The sequence below is a fragment of the Sinocyclocheilus anshuiensis genome, unplaced genomic scaffold, assembly GCF_001515605.1.
Source record: "Sinocyclocheilus anshuiensis isolate Anshui unplaced genomic scaffold, SAMN03320099.WGS_v1.1 scaffold701, whole genome shotgun sequence".
Taxonomy (NCBI): Eukaryota; Metazoa; Chordata; class Actinopteri; order Cypriniformes; family Cyprinidae; genus Sinocyclocheilus; species Sinocyclocheilus anshuiensis.
The window spans coordinates 1279130-1304257 of NW_015539895.1; the positions used below are offsets into that span (position 1 = coordinate 1279130).

General features: G+C 38.4%; 2 protein-coding genes across 3 annotated transcripts in view; one reads left to right on the forward strand and one right to left on the reverse strand.

Annotated features, from left to right (window-relative positions):
- The window catches only part of LOC107685931 (septin-9-like), a 69629-nt gene extending 54896 nt beyond the window's left edge, over positions 1 to 14733 (forward strand). The window contains exons 6-12 of the mRNA XM_016482695.1: positions 7382 to 7463; positions 8118 to 8255; positions 9286 to 9403; positions 10377 to 10472; positions 11399 to 11495; positions 11822 to 11873; positions 13471 to 14733. Of these exons, the coding sequence (XP_016338181.1) occupies positions 7382 to 7463; positions 8118 to 8255; positions 9286 to 9403; positions 10377 to 10472; positions 11399 to 11495; positions 11822 to 11873; positions 13471 to 13630 (743 nt within the window). The 3' untranslated portion in view covers positions 13631 to 14733. The remainder of the gene's footprint in view (positions 1 to 7381; positions 7464 to 8117; positions 8256 to 9285; positions 9404 to 10376; positions 10473 to 11398; positions 11496 to 11821; positions 11874 to 13470) is intronic.
- Positions 14734 to 20976: 6243 nt separating this feature from the next.
- The window catches only part of LOC107685932 (F-box/LRR-repeat protein 16-like), a 22612-nt gene continuing 18460 nt past the window's right edge, over positions 20977 to 25128 (reverse strand). For both annotated transcript variants that reach the window (XM_016482697.1, XM_016482696.1), the window contains exons 4-7: positions 24094 to 24602; positions 22512 to 22596; positions 22249 to 22312; positions 20977 to 21475 (exon numbers count right to left, since the gene is read on the reverse strand). In XM_016482697.1, the coding sequence (XP_016338183.1) occupies positions 21327 to 21475; positions 22249 to 22312; positions 22512 to 22596; positions 24094 to 24602 (807 nt within the window). In that variant the 3' untranslated portion in view covers positions 20977 to 21326. The remainder of the gene's footprint in view (positions 21476 to 22248; positions 22313 to 22511; positions 22597 to 24093; positions 24603 to 25128) is intronic.

The window sequence follows — 25128 nt, forward strand, 5'->3', positions numbered from 1 at the left end:
CACACTTTTGTCCGCTTTTACAACCTAGACCTGGCATCTACCCCAGGTTCCCAAGTTCTCTCTTCGTGATGTGCTCGCAAGATACACACACAGGCAGGGACTTGGTAGTATGGCGCAGTGGGTATTCTCGTTCCCAAAGTGACCTCGACGCAGCTCGAGTTCCTGAAGGGGAACGTCTCTAGGTTACGTATGTAACCATGGTTCCCCGAGGGAACGAGACGCTGCGTCTCTTTGCCATACTCCCGGCATCCCTGCAGGCGCTACTTCATCGAAGCTGGTTTGCGCTCTGCCGGATGCGCTTTTATACTTTCTGGTGCTTACGTCACCCCGCTCGTGACGTCTCGCTACTCCATTGGGCTGATTTGACACGTGCTTCAGAACGCGGTCACGCAGAGGCGTTCCCAAAGCGACCTCGACGCAGCATCTCGTTCCCTCGCGGAACCATGCTTACATACGTAACCTAGAGACGTTCTATTGTAAACATAAAAATAAGTAATTTTTTCCTTCCGGCAAGAATTGATTGCACCATGCGAAGAGAAGTACAATACCTAACAGGTTTTATTAGCATTTGCTGTTTTTTTTTTTATTTATCGGATATTATGCTTCAAACCAGTCTGATAGCTTTAGCATGTTTAGCCTCCCCTCTTCTGCTACAGAGGGAAATCTGTTGAGTACATAAAATATCCACACTTATTTTGTAGTTGAGGAAGTGTACTGTTAGTGCACTATGCCTCGCTGTGCTTTTTACATTTTGTTTTTTTTGGACACACTTCTCACACTATTTATGGTATTATAAAATCCCGCTCATTTGTGCATTTGGAATCATTTTTATTTTCAGTGTAGACCGGCTAGAAACGCAACACATTACACCTGGTTAGCACATGTTGTTTCACATCAATAAGATGACGTGCTACAGAGTGTTGGCCTGAGTGATTTCTGAAAGCATGGAAGGATTAAAGAAGAATGACATTTAGACTGGACAAACTGGAGGCTGCTCAGTGTTGTGTAGGGTTTGACTTGGAAAAGGACCAGAGTGATCAAAGCATGTGCTCTGAAAGGAAAAAGAAATTAAAAAGCCTGCAAGGGGGACAGATTAGGAGAGATCAATCACACAACTTCAACTGTTGAGATCGGGCCACAGCTGTCATTATGAGCTCTCTTTCAGAGAGAATGACAGAGGAAGAATGCGCAGGGGACGTATTTTATCCCACTGGTTAGGAGATGACTGTTGCTCTAATGGAGACCACCACTTATACACGGCGTCTGGCTTTAGTGACGCGAGCTCAGCTGAGTGAATTAATTGGTTGATTGAGCAGTGTGCCATCTCTGTCTTGCATACTTCCTCCGGACTCAGATTAACAATCAATAGAGGCTTGGGTTCTTCTATCCAAACAGGAAGGTGTGTTTTTGTGAAGATGTGTAGAATTAAGTTTCATTTAGGCTTGTTTTGGCAATGAAGCAAAGATTGTTTGGATGTACCTTTGTTACTTTGCTTTTGAGGTAAACTATGGATTGTTTCACTGATTTTCTTGACATACTTGAGGATACTATACTTGATTTTTTTTCCTGAAAGAAAAATGTCTAAATAAAATTGTCAACACATTGTGATTACATTTTGGGACTTGTATTGATAACCATAGTATTGGTTTCATTTCAATACCATTTGGTGAACATAAAACACTTAAATTTAAATGAATTGTTTACAATTTAAATTTAAAAATAGCAATTTTAGGCATTATAACATTATAATTTACAGCATGGAAATGGATTTTCATTTTGAGATTAGCTAAAGATTTAGCTACAATTAACACTGGTATTAAAGTAAGCATGGAAATGTCATAACTGGATCTTCCAGTGGAAATGACAGACTTCTCTCTCCAATCATTTAGTCAGTCAGCCTTGCAAGCATGGAACCAAATCTCCACCATACATTTTTCCGATACACTAGAAAATACATCACAATACAGTAGAAATGATTAGTCGTTACATCCATTTCATCGCAACTTTATTTTTTTGTGTTTTTAAAGATTAACTATAAGTGAGCATTAAGCCCAAAGGTATACTTCAATTTTGACGTGAACGATTAGCATACAGCATAGCCTTTCAAAATATACTCCATTTGAATGTATGTGTGAACAATGTAAAAATAGGGGAAATTATCATGTACAATAAAAACAGATCAATTAAAAATTCTCCAAGACCATGTTTGCAGCTATACAAGGGTGCTGCTCCATTTTATACTGAGCAGAGAAAGCTGAACTGTATATTACGCAGAGAAATGCACGTACTTTCAAACATCCCGCATACGGCAATGAGAAAGCAATGAATCTCCATTTTGCTTCTGGCGGCACCATCATGCTTCGTTGGAGAGAGGCGTGAAAGGCAGATGCCGTAGCCAACTTCACTAGTCCTTTAAATTAAAGTATTGTTTGAGTGTGTGTGTGTGTGTGTGTGTGTGTGTGCTTGCCCTCAGTAGTTAGTGTAGTCGCACACCCAGCTATCCATCTTCATTTCTCACTTTAGACTGTCTGACAAGGGTCTAACAAACACAAAATTTGATAGTGGTCCTCTGTCTCTTATATTCAGAAATAACTCAGTTGGACAAGTAAAGAAATCATGCTGCCTTTCTCTGGGGTGCAAAGGCCTGTAGTACTGCAAAAATTAGACTAACTAAAAAAAATGTATATGCTATTGCACTGTTATATAATTACCCCTGCTATTTTCATCTGGGTCAGAAGTTTTTGGAGTTACCCATGTTATCTAGTTTTAATGTAGTTATCTAATCTAAATCACAAATCTGTCCAATAGAATGACCTACAATTTGCATCTCAGATGTAGGATGTTGTGAGACACCGGATAAGCATGCCTCCGCTTGTAGCTTTAAGTATCAGTCAATTGCTGTGCAAAGGCCTTTGCTGGGCTGGGTCATTAGCGTAGCCTGCTATGTTAATTGCCATGGTTCCTACTTGACAGCAGAAATGTATGAAGACCGCTGAACTTTACCCCCAGTCTGGATATGGGCACAGAAATATCCAATTACAAAACCCTACGGAGAGCTAGCGCTGAAGCTATGGTGTTAATTGTTGCTACAGCCATGTGCAGGTTTCGTAGCCACTATGCTAAACCTCTCTCCTTATTCCTTTAGTTTGCTGCCTACTGGTTTTAAAATGAGTCATTTGATTTTGCTTTCAGGGAAATTTTTAGACCTAGATCTGCTTGTTGATCTCTCTTCTGTTTCCAACTTCCCCTTGACAGGTTTTAGATATGTAAATGTTAACCTGTGTCACACTCTTGCAACAGCTTTGCTTCTTTGCAGCTTTCACTTCAATTAGCCAAAGGTCAAATTATTGAAGTCTGTATTTAGGTTCAAAACTGTCATTTCCTGTAGTTCTGTAATTCTGCTGTCTCAGTATATTTCTTTGTGCAAAATCTTAGGAGCTTTGGGAATTTTTCTGTGTAAGATCAAGAACAAGTGTTTTTAGCATAGCTGTGTCATTGCAACTGGAAAGAGGTTTCTATCCAGTTGTAGCAGCATCTGTTGTATCTCTTTCCTACCATAGCCAAACCTCATTGCTCACAGACCTCTCAAAACTTATGGCCCAATAATTTATAAATGTTTGACGTGCAGAATGGAAGTGTACAATAAAAACAGATCAATTAAAAATTCTCCAAGACCATGTTTGCAGCTATACAAGGGTGCTGCTCCATTTTATACTGAGCAGAGAAAGCTGAACTGTATATTACGCAGAGAAATGCACGTACTTTCAAACATCCCGCATACGGCAATGAGAAAGCAATGAATCTCCATTTTGCTTCTGGCGGCACCATCATGCTTCGTTGGAGAGAGGCGTGAAAGGCAGATGCCGTAGCCAACTTCACTAGTCCTTTAAATTAAAGTATTGTTTGTGTGTGTGTGTGTGTGTGTGTGTGTGTGCTTGCCCTCAGTAGTTAGTGTAGTCGCACACCCAGCTATCCATCTTCATTTCTCACTTTAGACTGTCTGACAAGGGTCTAACAAACACAAAATTTGATAGTGGTCCTCTGTCTCTTATATTCAGAAATAACTCAGTTGGACAAGTAAAGAAATCATGCTGCCTTTCTCTGGGGTGCAAAGGCCTGTAGTACTGCAAAAATTAGACTAACTAAAAAAAATGTATATGCTATTGCACTGTTATATAATTACCCCTGCTATTTTCATCTGGGTCAGAAGTTTTTGGAGTTACCCATGTTATCTAGTTTTAATGTAGTTATCTAATCTAAATCACAAATCTGTCCAATAGAATGACCTACAATTTGCATCTCAGATGTAGGATGTTGTGAGACACCGGATAAGCATGCCTCCGCTTGTAGCTTTAAGTATCAGTCAATTGCTGTGCAAAGGCCTTTGCTGGGCTGGGTCATTAGCGTAGCCTGCTATGTTAATTGCCATGGTTCCTACTTGACAGCAGAAATGTATGAAGACCGCTGAACTTTACCCCCAGTCTGGATATGGGCACAGAAATATCCAATTACAAAACCCTACGGAGAGCTAGCGCTGAAGCTATGGTGTTAATTGTTGCTACAGCCATGTGCAGGTTTCGTAGCCACTATGCTAAACCTCTCTCCTTATTCCTTTAGTTTGCTGCCTACTGGTTTTAAAATGAGTCATTTGATTTTGCTTTCAGGGAAATTTTTAGACCTAGATCTGCTTGTTGATCTCTCTTCTGTTTCCAACTTCCCCTTGACAGGTTTTAGATATGTAAATGTTAACCTGTGTCACACTCTTGCAACAGCTTTGCTTCTTTGCAGCTTTCACTTCAATTAGCCAAAGGTCAAATTATTGAAGTCTGTATTTAGGTTCAAAACTGTCATTTCCTGTAGTTCTGTAATTCTGCTGTCTCAGTATATTTCTTTGTGCAAAATCTTAGGAGCTTTGGGAATTTTTCTGTGTAAGATCAAGAACAAGTGTTTTTAGCATAGCTGTGTCATTGCAACTGGAAAGAGGTTTCTATCCAGTTGTAGCAGCATCTGTTGTATCTCTTTCCTACCATAGCCAAACCTCATTGCTCACAGACCTCTCAAAACTTATGGCCCAATAATTTATAAATGTTTGACGTGCAGAATGGAAGAGAGGGTGGATGAGAGTAAAAGAATGGGAGAAGCTGGGTGTGCTGTTTCTTAACAAAAGAAGTTTGACGATAAGACTGTTCAACTTGTGACTTCCAGAGATATCCCCATGGTTCAGGAGACACCCCTCACTGACTTCTCAGCGTAGCACAACGTAAACATTACAGTGAATGAGATTGTCCTGTTCCTTTTGATTTTTTTTTATGTTAGCCTTCAGAAAAGCGAGTCCGTAGAGCTCAACACATGATGCAAATATTTACTTTGTTTTACTATTTTGATTGCATTAGCCCTCGTGTGAGAATTTATTACTATCTGTACGATTACTGATGGGGAAAAATGTTCTGTACCATTAAACTCTTTACATTAAAATCTTTTAATTTACATTATCATATAAACTGCCATTCAAAGGTTTGGGGTTGGTAAGATTTTTGTATGTTTTTGAAAGAAGTCTTATGCTCACCAAGGCTGTATATTTGATCACAAATTCAGCAAAAAGAGTAATATTGTGAAATATTATTACAATTTAAAATAACTGTTTTCTATTTTAATATATTTTGAATTGTAATTTATTCCTGTGATGCAAAGCTGAATTTTCAGTAACCATTACTTCGGTATATTGATTTGGTGCATTGCTTATTATTGTCAGTGTTGAAAACAGTTATTTGTTTGTTTGTTTACATGGAAATTGTGATTCATTTTTAAGGATTCTTTGATAAATAGAAAGTTCAAAAGAACAGCATTGGTTTGAAATAGTTGATTAAAACTATTCATTTCTTTAAACAGAACTTCAGTACCCACATTTTTGAATGGTTGTCTATACATATGTAACAATTGTCTCATCTAAAAAAAATTGAGCTGAAACATAACTGATACCACCAGTCCTCCCAGCAAATCAATTTTCTTCTTTAGCTAAGAAAAAGTTCTGTCTAGATTGTAATTAATGGTGCCTTTTTGTTTCCTAGCAACCTTTTTCTTCTTCATTAGAGATCATTTCAGTATTCATCAGTGTAAATATAACCTTCTGCAAATACTTTAAAAAGGTTGGAACAACAGACCTGTTCTTGTATTCTCTATCAAAATGACAAAACTACTCCTTGTTTTACTGCTAAACTACTAAATTGCCTCTGCACTCTCTGATTTGAGACAGTTCGTCTAGCAGATGTCTTGTTGTCCCTTGCTTCCCCAGCAGTTTTATCTTTCCAAAGTGCAGGCCTGTAGAAAATAAAAGGGCCTTTCGCACCGCGGGAACCTTTTCATAGTACTAGAACTAATTGTGGAACTACCCACTTTTTGGCGTTTTCGCACCGCCGGAACTGAGCAAGATTTTAGTACCGGACTGCCTTTTTCGAGAACCAAATTAGCTCCTACTCCGGAGCAGGGTCTAACCAGCACAACTGGTACTAATCGTGACGTAGGTAAACATTGATTGGCCAAACGTGTACGAAAACGCCCTCACCCGCCATGATTTAAAACGCCATGTAAACATACTGTAAACATTGTGTCAACTATACTGGCCCTCACAGCCCGTGAAAAAAAAAGCTGGCCTGTAAACTGACCACCAGGGGAAATGAGTGTTACACAATCCCCCCCTTTTCTCAAAGACTACACAGTGCAGAAAATTAAGTGGCGGGCCGCTCAATGCCACCATTCAGCTGTACTCCCTCCATGTGGGTGAATATTGGAAAAACTAAGCCCTGCTTTGTCGCTGAGTCACACAAAGAGAAGCATATGTGTTTCCATTAGCTGATCATGACGGGGTTTTCAATCATTGGCCCACCAATCAAAAAACCGGCACTCTCTTTTGCTAATGGCCCACTGCGAACAAAAAATCGATCATCATCAGATAGGGTTATAGCACTTTGAAACTCATAAACTGGAGTGTTGACTGACAGTTTAATTTTTCCTTGTTACAATCTCGTCATATTTTCTTTGATTGCCTCATCCAGAAGGATTAATGTGGTGAGTTAACAACAAATGTCAATCAACCAATGCCAGGGATACAGTAGGGGTCCCTGCTTGCACAGACATTTTTTTTTTGCTAGCTGATTTGCATTCTTGCAGCATTATATCAGGTTAAATGAAAAGCTCAGGGTCTTCAGTGTACGATTTTAACTGATAGTCCCTAAGAACTGATGTTTCGGGAAAAAGAAGGTGAAATCCTTGTCAACTTACTCTTCATTCAGTCTGCTGTGGATCCATCTTGATTTTTTTTTTATTTCAGCCTTCTTCCCTCCACTCTTTTACTCTCTAACTCTTTTGTCTTGTTATTTTCTAGTCATTGAGGAGAAAGGGGTGAAGATGAAGCTTACAGTAACTGACACCCCTGGATTTGGAGACCAAATCAACAATGAGAACTGGTGAGAGCAACATTTTAAAGCTTATCAGATTAATTCATACTGTCCGAAAGTTTGAGACCACAATTAAAATGTGGTATTCAAAATCTAATTTAATCTTGGAAATAAACACAGTTTTAGAATTATGTATCATTTAAAAATAAAATAAAAATTAAGATACTTTACTATTTCTAGGTCGCTAGTCAAAATAACTTAAAAGTATATTTGTGGCTGTCATTTGTGATATGTTCTTGCTTCCACTGAAGCACAGGATGCTCTTTGGGTCATTATAAAATCATGCTGGAGAACATGATTATCAGGTTTTACACAGAACCAAATCCAAAAGACACCCTGAAATTCATGCTGATTCAACTTTTTATTTAAATTATGTTGATAATACCATTTTCACTAGCTCAGGCTTTTGGACCCCACTATAGCTATCAAGAGAGCTCTACAACTGTGTGAGATAAATTCTTTAGTAATTAGAGAGCATTTTGGCATAGGCTTTGCTGTTAAAGTAATTATTTATTTGACACTAAAATCATGCCTTAATGGTCTTCAGAATGTTTATTTTAAAGAAATACTACGTTTCTTCCACTTTGTCTGACTTCTATATTAACTTAAGTATATGTTGTTAATTGTGATGTTAATCCTTCCCTGTGTCTTTTTTTTTCTCAGCTGGGAGCCCATTGTACAATATGTCAATGAACAGTATGAAAAATACCTGAAGGAGGAGCTGAATGTCAACAGGAAGAAAATAATCCCTGACAGCCGCGTTCACGGTTGTGTCTACTTCCTGCCAGCCACTGGACACTGGTGTGTGTCAGCTTCCTGCACATATCAGTGGTTCAAACCAAGCCATATGTTAAAATGCTGTCTGTCATATTTGTATGACATGGCTTCATTTGAAAATTTCAGGGGTCTTAATTTGGAGATTTTAACCCACTAACCTAGTGAGAGTTTGTGAAAAATCATTCTTTTGGCATCAAAACATATTCACCATCTTAATGAAAACAGTCTGACAGCTGTGAGATAATTGCTGTTTTTTTTAATGCAGTGGACCTTAACATATGGATATAATTTTTAAATCATTCTAAATTTTAATATTTAATGTTTCATTTAAATATTCACTACCATTCAGAAGTTTGGGGTCGGAAAGATTCTTTTGTCAAGTAATCAAGTTTTTGAAGAAGTCTCTTATGCTCACCAGGGTTGCATTTATTTGATCAAAAAATACAGTAAAAACAGTAATATCATTACAATTTAAAATAACTATTTTCTATTTTAATATGTTTTAAAATGTAATTTATTCCTGTGATGGCAAAGCTGAATTTTCAGCATCATTACTCCAGTCGTCAGTGTCACATGATCTTTCAGAAATCATTCTGATATGATGATTTGCTGCTCAAGAAACAGTTTTTATTATTATCAATATTAATCAGTTGTGCTGCTTAATATTTTTGGGGAAACCATGATACATTTTTTTCAGGATTATTTTATGAATAGAAAGTTCAAAGAAATTTCTAGTAACATTATAAATGTCACTTTTGATCAGTTTAATGTATCCTTTCTGAATAAAAGTATTATTTACAAAAAAAAAAAAAAACACTTACTGACCCCAGACTTTTGAATAGAGGTGTATGTAACATTATTTTACTTCATGTAATGATATTTTAGCTTCACATGATCTAGATTTTTTTTTATTTTCATATATTCATTTAGAAGTCGCTTTTATCAAGAGCAAATTATCTATATGCCGTGAACCCCATTTTTACTTATATTTAGAGAATAAGTCAAAAAGGGTGTAAAATGGCCCTTAGTAATGATCCATCCTGCTCTTCTACAGGTTACGGCCTATAGATGTAGAGTTTATGAGGAGACTGGGGAAGATAGTGAGCATTGTCCCTGTGATCGCCAAGGCAGACACACTTACTCTGGAGGAGCGGCTAGAGTTCAAACAGAGGGTGAGCTGTCCCTCATCAACACCTGCGTACAGAACTTCACTCACATTTTATGATATGCAGGCACAATCGGATTCACCCCTCTATATTTCCCACCCACACGTAAATATTCAGCCCTTCACATAATTGAGGTCATGAATATGGATGACCTGCTGCTGTAAATGCTGGAATTTTCAAAATTCACTGTTCAGCTGTGTGGATTAAAAAAAGTGAGATGGATTGAAAAACCTTGGCTGAATGGAGCGAGAGAGAATCATTGCACTTGAATATTGGCATGCGGTTGCTCGCTCTAGGTTGGAAAAATGAATAGGCCACACTAAGGTTACAAGCAGTGTCTGCAACGTCTCCGTCGGGAGACGGTCTCTCCCCTGACTGATGTATAGCTACTACTTCGGCCCGTGCCACTTGCCATCAGTTCTCCCCACAGAGCGCTTTTGGACAACTCCGACGGCACGGACCGCAGGGCCAGAACGGCCCCCACACACAGTGTCTCCTATCAATATACACCAAACAACACTCCTAATGATGTACTCTGTCATTTCAGCCCATTATCCAGAGCTGTCTCTCACTGCTCAATAGCCCGAGCAGAGCGCCGTGCGGGGGCGGACGTCACACTGTGCTCAAGATATCAATCGCTGATATCATATCCATGTACAACAACCGCACTCCAAAATCCTCCCCCACACGAACACATGGCAGCAAAGGCATTAATGTCTAATGCTTTGCACCTCGGGCCCGAAACTCTGGCTGTGAGGAGGAAAAAAACTGAATTTCCTGGTGAACTTTACTGTGGCCTCTGAGTGCAAGAATGCATGAGGGTTGAGATTGAGACTAGTAAAATACAGTGCGAAGAGCTGGAGGGAGAGAAGCTGCTGTCATATTTCACCCCCGGGGTGATTGTGCGTTTTTTGTGTGTGTGTGCGGTAGGTTGTAAAAATCATTGTAAATCCATCTAACAGGAAGCTTCTCTCTGCAGATAAGACAGGACCTGCAGGCCAACGGGATCAGAGTGTATCCACAGAAAGAATATGACGAGGACGCTGAAGACCGGATACTCAATGATAAGATTAGGGTATGAAGACTCTACTTTAAGAATTTATTGCTGTGCTGTGTTGATTTAAATGGTTAGTTCACCCTAAAATGATAATTCCTGTTGAAGGGTTTAGTAACAAAATTATGACAGAGGTATCATTTTTGGGGTTGAAAATTTGCTGAAAATGTACTCATCTTCAGGCCATCCAAGATGTAGATGAGTTTGTCTCTTCATCTGAACAGATTTGGAGAAATTTAGCATTACATCATTTGCTCACAAATGGATCCTCTGCAGTGAATGGGTGCCGTCAGAATGAGAGTCCAAACGGCTGATAAAAACATCACAATAATCCACACAACTCCAGTCCATCAATTAATGTCTTGTGAAGCGAAACAAATCCATCATTAAGCCTTGAAAAAGTCCATCCCCTGTTGTCCTCTCACATCAAAACCGACATATTTGTTTAGAACTGTTTTGGACTGTTTTTGCTTGTAAGCAGAGCTTGATATATGCATATTTCACTCCTGATTCAGACAATAAGAGGTTTTCACTGGAGAAATAAATATTATGGATAGAGGACTCCAGCCGGAAGCAATTGCTTTAAGTTAAAAATGTCTTGATGAATTTCTTTGTTACAAACATGCAGCTTTTCACTTCACAAGATGTTAACTGATGAACTGGATTCACGTGGATTACTTGTGGATTATTGTGTTGTTTTATCAGCTGTTTGGACTCTCATTCTGATGGCACCCATTCACTGCAGAGGATCCATTGATGAGCAATGCTCAATATCTCATAATCTGTTCTGATGAAGAAACAAACTCATCCACATCTTGGATGGCCTGAGGGTGAGTACATTATCCGCAAATTTTCATTTTTGGGTGAACAGTTCCTTTAGTTGCTTTAAGTGGATTTATACTTTTGTACTTAATTAAATTTTGAGGTATGGTGAATGTTTCTTTTAGGAAAACATCCCCTTTGCTGTGGTGGGAACAGATAAGGAGCACCAGGTGAATGGGAACAAAGTCTTGGGAAGAAAAACTAAGTGGGGGATCATCGAAGGTGAGAGTCTAAAGACATCGTCTTCTATGATTTGCTGGTCACCAGTAATTTATTGTGTTTTGGATGCTGGTGTCTCCGCCAGACTTCTTAACTAGTTTTGGCAGAAAGATTGTTAGTTGACCTCCATGGAACCCATGCTGGTTTGTTCAGCAGGGTAACTGTAACAATTGTCAAATCTAATTGTGTAATGATGGCTGACAGGCTTCACAAAGCAAGATTGTCTGTGATTTAGGTTAGTCAACACTGCCATCAAGTGGTGTGTGTAGAAAGTACAGTGAAGCCTTGGATGAATTCATGAACATGCCTTTGTATTTTGTTTATTTCAGTCGAAAATGTTGCGCATTGCGAGTTTGCACACTTGAGAGATCTTCTTATCAGGTAAGTCATATTTTTTTACTTGCAAGTCTTTAAATATCATAACAGAATGACATTAGCATACGGCATATGACCTTGCTATTTAGGTAAAATGGGAGCAGCCATTAATAACCCTTTCATTCTGGTTGTCAGGTTTAGACGATGCAGAAGAACATGCTCCTCTTGAACTTTCTGTTTTTACAATATGGTCCAAATGGCAAAATCAATGGCATCCCATAATAGTTTAGAATCAAAAAATCAACTTTAGGTGGACAACTATAGGTAAAGAAGGCTGACTTCCTCAAGAGTACAAAACTGGTGCTATTGCCCAACATGTCAATTTCTGGCTCAACTAATGTTTTTAGACATTCTCATCTCATCTCATAACCAAAGAAATACCAAAGGAATGCTAATTGAATTTATATCATAATCATATCTGACCCTGGACCAGAAAACCAGTCATAAGTAGCATGGGTATATTTGTAGCAATATCCAACAATACATTGTATGGGTCAAAATTATCGATTTTTCTGTTATGCCAAAAATCATTAGGATATTAAGTAAAGATCATGTTCCATTAATATATTTTGTACATTTACAACCATAAATATATCAAAACTTAATTTTTGATTAGTATTATGCATTGCTAAGGACTTCATTTGGTCAACTTTCTCAATATTTTGATTTTTTTTTTTTGCACTCTCAGATTTCAGATTTTCAAATATTTGTATCTCGGCCAAATATTGTCCTATAATAACAAAATTGACCCTTATGACTGGTTTTGTGGTCCAGGTCATATATAATGATTTCATATCATAATTTAGAACCAATCCTACCTGGAACAAACAAAAATCTTCTAATAAAAGCATACTGGATAAACTGAAATTTTATCTAATTTTAATTTATTATCTTTCTTCTTTTCTTTTTTCTCTTTTTTTTTCTTTTTTAGTTGACTTTTACAGAATTTTTATTTGATCCCTTTTATGGTTGGTCCAAGTTATCAAAGAATAAAATTTTTAATTAAAAAAAAAATTAAACAATGGATTTGTCAACAGATGTCAGAGTTTCATGCAGTTAAAACTAACTGCTCTGGTCACAAAGCTTTGCTTTTTAGCTTAAACCAGCTGAAATGGTTATCAGCTTTGTAAAGTGGATATATGAGTAGTGGGGCTGAACAGCTCAGGGAAGGGACAGCTGAGAAAGGCAAGAGTACATCCTTTCCTGTGAGCTCAGTAAAGGACAGGTTAATTACGGAGTCTAATCGGGTGAGGCCAGGTCACAAAGCCCTCTCACGGTAACTCTTGGATGGCGGCCCGTTGAAAGATGGTATGAGAGTGATTCCCTACTGAAATGGGAAACAAATGATGACCGTTATAATGCTCCACGTTTTTGAATCGCCTTTCACACTTTTTGATCGGCCTCCCGCTGAAGCGGAGATGAAATTACACCAGGAAACACCAACCGAATCACACAAAGGGATCATAAAAAGCTGATGTAGTCAGAAAACAATTCAGTTCTGTATAAGAGAATGACTTTTATTTTACACTGTGCATATTTCCCTTAGGGTATGTTATTGTGGGATCAAAATTAATACTATGCTCTACTGCGCTCTACTTTCAAGGTCCCACCTGCAAGATTTGAAGGACGTCACTCACAACATTCACTATGAGACCTACAGGGTGAAAAGACTTAACGAGAGCAATGCCAATGGACTGGCGCTCTCACCTTTGACCCTGGAGAACGGTACCCTAGAGAAGAGCGATGCAGAGAGTCACCTTTGAAAGGGAAGGAGCGTGTGCCCATCCTTCACCCCGTCAGAATGGGAGAGATGAACATTTCACTTCTAGATTGCCACCGATGGAAAATCGACCCGTTTGACTAAAGACATTTCCACTTAGGCATGTAAACGTCATATATGAGTCTATTTTTGAAATGAATCTATATTGTGGGTAGGGATCTGGGATGGATTATGGGTAGAATTGAACCAGGTTTTGGCTAAGAAAAAGTTTCCCTCTATTTTTCTCTCTCTTGATATCTTTGATCTGTTTTCTGCCAAATGAATGGCACAGAGGGTTGGCATGTTGGAAAATGTGTGTGTGTGTTCCTGCACGCCTGACACCTCACTGGATGAGAAAATCCCATAATCCCTATTTACACTGAACCAGCAATGTGACATGCTTCTTTTGATCTTTTATTTTCATAAGTAATTATTTTAGTTTTTTTTTTTTTTACAGCAAAATATGATCTTTCCCTGTACTTTTGTAAAAGAAGAGATTAAAAAAAAAAGTTTAGACAAATATTTTTGTTACCATAGCTGCTTTGAAGCTCAAGGTATTTTCTTAGAGTTTCTTACTGCTATCCATAAATGGCTGCTGTGATGATAGCAAATATGTTGATATAACGGGAAATATTTCAAATATAACCTCTGACCTTAAAGGTCTGGAATGAAATGTAATACTATTGATCATTTCTAATGCAGAGATGGATAAAGGAACAAGAGAAAGTCGATTCTTACTGATGTTTGCCGAACAGTAACAGGTCAAGTTTACAGTTATATGTAGGGATGTTTTTCTTTCACTAACCTAGTCAACTTGCCGTTTAAAGGTACACATTGTGCTGTTTACTTCTCTCCACTGGACGTCAAGAGTCCATCTTGCCCTGTAGCTTATCAAAGCTATTGTACATAACCATAATGTGTTCTTATTTTCTATCACAGCATCACATTTTTTACTCAACATGTATTAGCGGCATCATCATGATGTCCTTGTTACTAATATTACTATACATGTAAACACCATTGATTTATGATTAAAAAATTGCCACCGTTCAATATTTATGTGGAGCCACTGATCAATGCTATTAGTTTCACTGGAGACTGACGTAATATTATACGCTACCGTTCAAAATTTTGGGGTCAGTAAGATTTTTATTTTGATAAGAAGTGTCTTAGGCTCACCAAGGATGCATTCATTCAGGGCCATCCTTAGGGTGGTGCAACTGGTGCGGTCGCACTGGGCCCCGCGCTTGAGGGGGACCCACACCCCTCCCCCCACCCGGAACGCGATCACAAACAGACCGAGGGGGGCCCCGCTCCCTACCTCGCACCGGGCCCCGTGTCAGCCAAGGACCGCCCTGCATTAATTTTTTCAAAAGCAGTCAAAAACTAATTAAAATTTGAAATATCTGGTTTGTTTTAATATATTTAAACTTTTTTCTGAAATGGCAATGCTGAATTTTTAGAAGCCATAACACCAGTCTTAAGTGTCATATTATCTTTCAGAAATCATTCCGATATGCTGATTTGGAACTTATTATTATTAGTTAATAAGTTTTATTATTAGTTGGAAATGGTTGTGCTGCATAATGAAGTCTGGAAGTGTTTTTTATTATTCTTTAATGAATAGAAAGTTCAAAAAAGGTCAAGAAAAATAAATATTTTGTAACATTATAAATGTAAGTCATTATAAATGTCTTTACCGTCACAATGGGTCAATTTAATGAATCCTTGCTGAATAACATTAATTTCTTACAAAAAAAAAAAACTTACCGATTCCAAACCTTTGAACAGTAGTGCATGTTCATGTTTATGTGATAGTTATATGTACAATGATTTAAAAAATGGAATCTCTCATTATTTTAGAACGTGACTAAACTCCTAAACTCTTTACTGAGGACTGACAGTTAGACAGGTGTCTTTCTGCATTTAAAACCTTAATCATACCTCAACAGTCGCTTCACCTTTGATCCATTTTCTTCTTCTGATGGAATAGTTCACCCAAAAATTGAAAATCAGTAATTTATTCACCTTATCACCCTTATATGTTGTTCCACAGAAGCAAGTCATACAGTTTGATCATTAAATACATTTTGGGGTGAACTGCGCCTTTAACAATTGAATGTCAGAGAAAATTAATGACGCAAATATGGTACTTATTTTGTACAACTTTTACTAAAACGGAGCAGACTGGAACCAACCAACTGAAAACAACAACGCTTGTCTGACAAGGCACTGCAGCCATGAGATTGAGTTCATAAAACTTTTGTCTATTTTTCTCTTTCATTTTAAATGAACCACTACAACAGTATTTACAGAAAGAGATGTACCCTAAAGAACTGAGAACTGTGACATGCCCATGTCACACCAGAGAAATAAAATACCAAAGAAATGAGAGAAACATTTGAGATAATCAGTGAGGCAGATATCTAACATTGCTCATTAGGCTGTTGAACCACAGTCGCCCAAACAAAGTGTTTGCACCAGAATAAAAGTCGTTGTTACGGACCCTGTATGAATGTCAAAAGCATTACTAATATTGGTTTAGTATTACATGTACAAGTACATACAAAGAGTCAACAAAAGAGCTGTTTTCTGTTGTTGAATCATGTCGTTCTCAAATTTTGTAAAAGAAACAATCCTGACATATGTTAGTTGGGAAGAGTTAGAGGAACAGAGGATTCATTCTATTCGCTTAACAATTAAAAGCACCAGACATTAGAGTTAAAAGCAAGCTGGAGGGTGAACAGAAACTGCCAACACACTCTGGATGTGGTAAGCTAGTAAAACTCCTTCAGAGAGCAAGCATAGAGGAGCACTATTCATGGAAACTGGCCTTGAAAATGGTTTAATTTTACAGTGTAAATCAGACAAAACAACTCCATATCTGCCAGCCAGATTTGTCTGGTAAGAAAGCGAAATTCACACAGTAGTACCAGTATTTCATTCTTGCATTTAGCCCATATTAACATGTCTTTGATATTAGCTCAATGTACAAAGTGAAACAAGCTTAAGTCTTTTATACTATCGATTGCTGATGTTATTCATCGCTAAAAGACATGAACCTTTTTGCATATCTTGCCTCTTTTCTTGACCAGGTTTCTCTGCTGACTCGTTTCGCTTAAAGCGTTATGGACGTGCACGCTTAGAGCCAGGCAGCCTCAAAAACAGTTGAAACTTTCTGACAGATGACCTTGACATATTGATATATATTTACAGATTACAGTGGGGTTAGTGCATGAGTTATTATATTTATATTTAGGGTTCTTTTACGTGAAAAAATTCCCACACTCATAAACTCTCATTCTATACAAAGAGGGAAAAGGCTCGGTTTGGAAGTGAAAACGATAGTATTTATACAAGATTAATACAATATCTCTGACAGTTTCATACAGTTGTCCTCAAATACTATGCGATGCCTTAGCGATATATTAATAATCTCTCTTTATTTCATTCATCTCAGATGGTTCTGTTTCTATTATGGAGACACAGGAAATGAAAAGCGCTTTGATGGGATTTCCTTCAGATCTTTGCTATTGAATAAAACCTGTTGCATTCTTTAAAAGACGATCGAGTTTGTGTAAATACTGCAATATGTCTCCTAACAGGTATCAGGATACCTCAAAGGAACCAAACATAGCTACAATTTGAGTTTAGGCATATGAACTGGTGCAGAATATTTAACATACAATCCTGGACACAATGCCGATTCACTATTACTAGACTTTATGACAGCATCTCTCAACAACTTACATCCATTTTACAACCGAAAACAAAAGTGAACTAGATTAGTCATCAAACACAAGAAAATGGGCAGCAGGAGGGTAAGTCAACTCACTGTCAAGGCCTCCGTCAACAAGTTACTGCCCTTCTGTCAGCTGAGTGTCAACAGTCTGCCTGCCAAAGAAAAAACGTGCCTCAGAGACTGCAGTTATTCTAACTGGCGAAACCATGGTTTTAAAAAAGGGTCAGTTCATCTGAAAAAAAACTCAACTCCAATTTCCATAGTAGTTCTTGTCTCCTCAGGTACCCCATCAAAAAACACGTTCTACTTCTAAATAAACCTCGTACAATCCTCGTAAATGTAATAAATAAATATGTGCATTGTGTCAATAAATGAACCCACTACCAATGATAAGTGAAAGCAAATAAATACGTAACAACTTCAATGATTCAAAAGATAAAGTCACACAAGGTAGTAAGATTAAAAGTCTCAGGGGATCTCGCCTGGATAAGCAGCAGCTGCTAACCCTGATTAGCTGTGACCCCCCATTAAACAGGTCACTATATACAAGAAGAGAGATCGACTTTCTGAGGTGAGTGCTAATGTTTATGCTAATGTGTCTTTTAGTAGATATAATCGGTTATCGTTAAAGCCTAGAGAATTTAGGGTGGGATAGGGTAGTGTCCACTTTAAAGACAGTGATGTTGGGATTATCCCGACATAGTTTCCATCTGTTTCGTTCTACACTTTTTTGGAGTAAGATTAGCTTCATGTTTGAATCAAAGATGTTTATAATAATTGGAGAAAGCGAGCAATCAATTAGAATTCTCATTCATCTCAACTGTACACAAATTAAAAGTTCCTTATTGGCAAAATGGTTAGAACTATTCATTGCAACATTCTTTGGAAAACTGAATATGGTTCTTCTATGCAATCGCTCTAGGAACCGTTGTTTTTAAAAGATAGTTATTAAGTCAAAATATGTTGCTAATTTTGAATGGCCATCAATTGAGAAATATGCTTTTTGCATCCAGATGATGTAGTTCAGGCATGTACCAGCAGGGGTGCTAACCAGCCAAACTAGTGGTTTGAGTGGGACAGCATGCCTGAAATTTCAAAGTTCACTAGTACATTTCTGTACGATTTCCTGAAGAAAAAAAGTGGCAAATTCCATGCACTGCTACCATATCTGTCCACAGCTGATTATAATATTCGGAGGTAAACATATTTCACTAGTTAGAACTTAAGAGGTTGCTTTTAAATAAATTATTCGCCAATCTAAGACTCCAAAATTGTGCACCATGCCATTTATTCTGCCACTTTGCATGTGTTGAGTTTGAGAGTAGGTGAACATTAAGGTCATCAACATCACAGCAGACCCATCTGAGATGATCTGAGCAGTACATTAATCTCCTGAGTGAACAAATGCGGGGTTTGGTATGGGCTATGGAGTGGGTTGGAAAAGAACAAATGACTGGTTTCCACGAATTCCCCTGCGGGCCTGTATTCTACATACCCAGTGATACAATGAGGTAGGCACCACAGATGAGCACAATTGTGAGGGTGAAAAAATCAGCACCTGAAAATAAAAAGAGGTGCTACTAATCTAAAACCAGACATGTGGGTCTTGCTTAATGGGAAAGCAAAACTGCTAGATGAAGAGAGACTACTGTAATAAGCTTGTGTGGGATGTTTGTGATCACTTTAATTACACTGGCCTGCCTCTGCATTTGATGCAAATCACTGTAAACCGTATTCATCAGATGTATTTAAAAGCACTCGGGCTGAAAGAGACACTGCGCCAGTACTGTAAGAAACTGCCATGCTGTCCGCTGCTGTAATGGTTTGGCCTGGTGACAAGTAAGCAATGACGTGCAGTTTCAGTCTGTGAAAGGCTGTCACGTGGCCCAGCTGCATTATGGGATCACTCGCAGATCTCATCTTCATTTGAATCAGGATTAATATGGAAACCTGCACATAAGCCAAATTGACATCAAAATGGAATTAAAATAAAACAGGCAGATGAAAAAGCCAAGCTATCTTTTGTACAAACCACAGTCCCTCTGAACTATATTAAAATGTATGAGCAGTTCCGATCCACCCCGCTCTCCCCAACTCAAAATATCAGAAAATGTCTTTAAAAGAGCAATCTGCTGGGAAAAAATTACCTCCTGACTTCTGATTATGCTGGTTCCTTTCAAAGGACAGTACCTCAATACTGTACCTTCACCATACCTGGATTTCCGTCTTATTCAAAGAGTCCGAAACCTCGAACTCATACCATGTTTCACAGTAATCCTTATCATCAAAAATAATACTTAAAAAAATAATATTTAAAAAAGAAAAGACAAAAAGAGAATTGCATGACAAAAAGCAAGTAGCATTGATGTGAAAATCTACGTAGCTGTTCATCTCTAAAGTTCTTGATTTTTTCCCTTGATAAGACACAGAGATGGAGCGGCAGCACCACTGAGGGGAGCGAGAAACCCAGATGCTGCTGGACAAAAGCGAAGAGACCCTGTTGCAGTGGCTCCTTAACCTCGTTCTTTCCCTTAAACATGTCGGTTCCTCTCTACCGTTCCCTGGATATGAGAGACAGCTCAAACAGGCAGCGCACACCTTTGTCACTTCAAGATAAACAGTTTTGGATGAGACATGGAAGCTAGTCTCACAGTTCAGTGGAGGAACATGTTTTATGTATGTGTGGGGGCTGATTCCTATGTGTCATGTTATTTAATGAAAGATCTAGCCTCTGACCCACTGCGCTTTGTACATTTTCCCTCTCGCTCGTCAGTCCAGGCCCGTTCCGACCTTTTCTTTCAGATTTCCCTTTTTATCTTCCATGTCAATGATACCTATTCACCCCTCCAGAAAAAAAAACAAAAACAAACTTCCATTCAGTTTCTCTCGTTGATTCTTCCTGTGGGTCCAGGATGAAGAGGGGTTTATCATCAGTCTGTAGGAGGAGGTTTTGGTGATGTGGTGGGTGCTAGTGCCCATGAAACTCTTTGCTCTACTCGATGACCATACAGCGCGGCAGATGCTGGGAGTAGTATTTGAAGAGTTCGGCTGTGGCACCAGGGCAGTTGGTCAGTTCCAGCTCCTCTAGGTCCTGCAGTTGGATGAGGCCTGATAGGCCAGTAGTGGTCAGCAGAGGGCACCCTGAGACAGAGTAAATGAGAGCTGGTCAAATACAAACGATAGCAGCCACCTCCACTCAACAGCTCACTTCCTGTTTATAATGCTGTGTGACAACAATGAGAGGAAGTGTTTTCAACCACAGAAATGTAAAGTTTGTAGTTTAAAAGTGAAGCTCATTATGTTATATGACATTGACTATAATTATTTAAAAGGAACATGCTTGGTCTGGATGAAGGGGTACTTGAGCCCTTTGTATGAAGCCATGTGGGGGGAAAAAACACTAGAATAGAAAATCCTTATGCACAGCTACTGTTAGAACAGGCAGATATTTCTAATCTGCAAATGTAATTTTGAATTAGACTTTATCACACCGTGTTTATGTGTTCATTAACTAAAAGGAAAGTTTATCTATCTGTTCCAAAGCAATATATTTTACTCTGACAGCATTATCTGTTTTTGAGGGATTAACTGAGCTGAGACATGGAAGCTAGTCTCACAGTTCAGTGGAGGAACATGTTTCATGCATGTGTGGGGGCTGATTCCTATGTTTTATGTTATTTAATGAAAGATCTAGCCTCTGACCCACTGCGCTTTGTACATGATCCCTCTCGCTCGTCAGTCCAGGCCCGTTCCGACCTTTTCTTTCAGATTTCCCTTTTTATCTTCCATGTCAATGATACCTATTCACCCCTCCAGAAAAAAAAACAAAAACAAACTTCCATTCAGTTTCTCTCGTTGATTCTTCCTGTGGGTCCAGGATGAAGAGGGGTTTATCATCAGTCTGTAGGAGGAGGTTTTGGTGATGTGGTGGGTGCTAGTGCCCATGAAACTCTTTGCTCTACTCGATGACCATACAGCGCGGCAGATGCTGGGAGTAGTATTTGAAGAGTTCGGCTGTGGCACCAGGGCAGTTGGTCAGTTCCAGCTCCTCTAGGTCCTGCAGTTGGATCAGGCCTGACAGGCCAGTAGTGGTCAGCAGAGGGCACCCTGAGACAGAGGAAATAAGAGCTGGTCAAATACAAATGCTAACAGCCACCTCCACTCAGCTGCTCACTTCCTGTTTATAATGCTGTGTTACTAAAACACCACTTTTTACATCACAGATGATGATTCCCAAACAGAAAGATTTCAGTTTTGCTTTGTTAAACCTATATAAATGAAACTATGAAACATATATTGCTGTCAAAAGATAAAGATAAATGTATAGAAATATTTTTTTCAACTAATAGCTTAAAGCATTTATTTACTTCTTAAGGAAATAAAACAAAATCAATCCCATGAAATTGTGTGGATGCCATGTATAGTGTTAGTAAGTGCACTATGTATCAAGCTAAATGAAGTTCAACTAACAGATATGTTTCAGTTTGAGAGGAAGTGTTTTCAACCACAGAAATTAAGTTTGTTGTTTAAAAGTGAAGTTTATCGTGTTATATGACAGTGACTTTAATATTAGTTAAAAATAAATTGCTTGGTCTGGATGAAGGGGTACTTGAGCCCTTTGAATGAAGCTATGTGGGAAAAAATCAGGAAACATTGGAATAGAACATCCTTATGCACAGCTACTGATAGAACAGGCAGATATTTCTGATCTGCAAATGTAATTTTTGAGGGATTAACTGAGCTTTCTTCCATAACATGATTAAGCTCAGGTATTCATAGAAACAATCTATTTCCAAACATACAGTGTTATTTCATTATAGTACTTTATCAGGACTTTATCAGTGCATCCTGCAGTATCGGCACTTTCAGAGTGTTTTTACCTGCTAGAGAGAGAAGACGAAGACTCCTCATGCCATATAGATGCTGTAACCCAAAGTCTTGCACCTAAAACCACACGGGGGAGCTGACATGAAATTTCAAGCAGTTTTGGTGATGTGACATGCTATAAATTATCTAATATATAAATGTTAACCTAATTGTGATTAATAAAATAGTTAACTGATAACTTATATATACCCATAACTTTATTATCATAATAAGACTATCCCATTAAGCTGACTGAGACAGTTGCACAGACACTTACCTGACAGCACCAGCGCAGGTAGAGACTTCTCAGAGTTGACATGGTAGATAAGTAACCCAGGCCTGTATCTGTGATCCGCACACACCTGAATACAGACATATAAAGAACAGTCATTTTACTTCCGGACTTTGCCATCTATAGGCACACAATATGATTGTGATAATCATTCTTTCCATAATGTATCAAAATATCATGGTATTATAACCATCAGATAGCATCACTGTATCATAGCACTCACTCAATGGACATTTTTTTTTTTTTTTACTTTTTTTTAAATTGAAAACAAGAAACAGAGCGGTTATCATAGGAGTTACAACATCAAATCACAATACATTTTTGCTGCACAGTATCACACATTATCTGCAATGGCATATATCCATTTTTTTCCCATTTTCCCAATACTTATAAATTTTTTCTAAATTAAGTCTTAAACTAAATGTGAGTCTCTCCATACAGTATATCTCATTTACAATTCTTATCCATTGGGCCCTTGCTGGAGGATCAACCTGCAACCATTTACAAGTTATGGCTTTCCTGCTACTTGCTAAAAGTATTTGTGTTAAGTATCTATCATTGACTGGGATAGTTTTTGGTATTTTCCCTAGGTATAATATAATGAATGAATAGTCAAACTTTTCTCTAATTATCTTTTTAATTTCATCTGCTATTTCGTACCAGTAAGCTTGTATTTTTGGACAGGCCCAAAAAATGCGAAAGTGATTAGCCATTGAGGTTCCACATTGTCTCCAACAAGAGCCCAGCCTTTCTGTACCTGTACGTAGTGCTGACAGTTTAGGAGTTATGAAGAACCTTATTACATTTTTCCATCCAAACTCTCTCCAAGATCTTGAGTTTGTAGTTTTTGCATGTATAACACATATATCTGTCCTGTCTTCCTCTGTTATTTGTAAGTCTGACTCTTTTTCCTATTTTTGTTTTAAATGGACATTGTTATAGAACAAGTATTTTAAATATTATTTAACTGTTCTGTCGTGGTTCCTTAAAACCGTAAGTGGGCATTTTATATCAATAAACACTTTTAACCATAATGTTACAATGAAAACACTTGTCAGAATGGCTCACTATCTCTTTTCTTATCGAACAGGCAAAAAACTGTAGAAACACATCAGTTTGTGTTGGTCTAGCTTATTCTTCTATTTGTGTAAAAACAAATTCTAATAACAACGGCAAATAGTGATAGGAACTAGCATTCTAAAATGACCCACACCCATACAGCATGACTGCGAATGTTGTTATACAACAGTTCAATAAACAAGACGTTTATATTGAGTAACTTACATTTTAGACACAATATTGGCAGCTACTTTATCTATTTTTGCTGTTTAGTTGCAAAGGCAGCAACATAGTTTGATTCCTGAAAGGGTTGTTTTGTTCCTAAATGAATCAGCGTGTTTTATATATATATATTACTTTCAAAACCCAAATATCAGCTAGTGAACTGATATATTGGTTTATTACATTATTACATTTGATCACAACATTTAGTCCCAATGAGGCTCTGTAAGAGGAAATATCAGCAAGATTTACTTTACATTCCGTACTGTAAACTCAGCACACTCACCGGTCCAGAACCAGCTCTTCCAGCTTGTGAAGGTCACAGGCGATATACTCCAGGGCCATGTCAGTGATGCGGGGGCACCAGGACAGATCCAGACTCCGGAGCTTCCTCAGATTCTCGGCAACCAATTCCACGCCATCGTCTGTGATCTTCGAGCAGCCTGACAGGCTGAGGGAGGTGAGGTTTGGCAGGCTGTGCACCATGTTAACTACGCCATGGTTGGTGATCTCCCAGCAGGAGTTCAGACGCAGCGTGTGGGTGGTGTAGCCTTGCTTGGCGGTGAAGTAGGCCATGGCCGTGTCGGTCACGTGATAGGCCTGCAGGCTGAGCTCCGATAGGTTGGGAAGAAGCTGAGAAATGGCGGCGATGGCGTCATCTGCCACGTTGATGCAGTCGCTGACACTGAGAGAGGTAAGCCGTGCATTCAGGCTGGACCACATGCCGGCTTCTGTGAAATCATTGCAGCCGGAGAGTTCAAGGTGCATCAGACCTTGCATCTGTTCCAGCATCACCTGAAGAGTTCAGGACGGAGAAGCAATGTTACACAACTGCAAATGTGCTTCTAGTGCAGTGCAAGTTGTTCAAAGCTTAAAGGGTTAGTTCACCCAAAAATGAAAATTAGCCCATAAATTACTCACCCTCAAGTCATCCTAGGTGTATATGACTTTCTTCTTTCAGACGAATCCAGTCGGAGTTATATTAAAAATTGTCTTTGATCTTTCAAGCTGTTTAATGGCACTCAGCGGGTGTTGCATGCATCAGTCCAAAAGCACTTAATTAAAATGTGCCCATCCATAAAAAAAAGTGTCTCACACGGCTCCGGGGGGTGAACAAAGGCCTTCTGTAGCGAATCGATGCGTTTTTGTAAGAAAAATATCCATATTCAAAATGTAATAATCACTTTAATGTAGCTTGCGCTCACTGTTGACTGCCCTGACACAACATACAGAACTACCAAATTTTTCTATAAGTTTGATTGCATCATATAATAATTGCTGTTAATAGTGTTCATCGTCTGTTTGATTACGTCTTTAATTG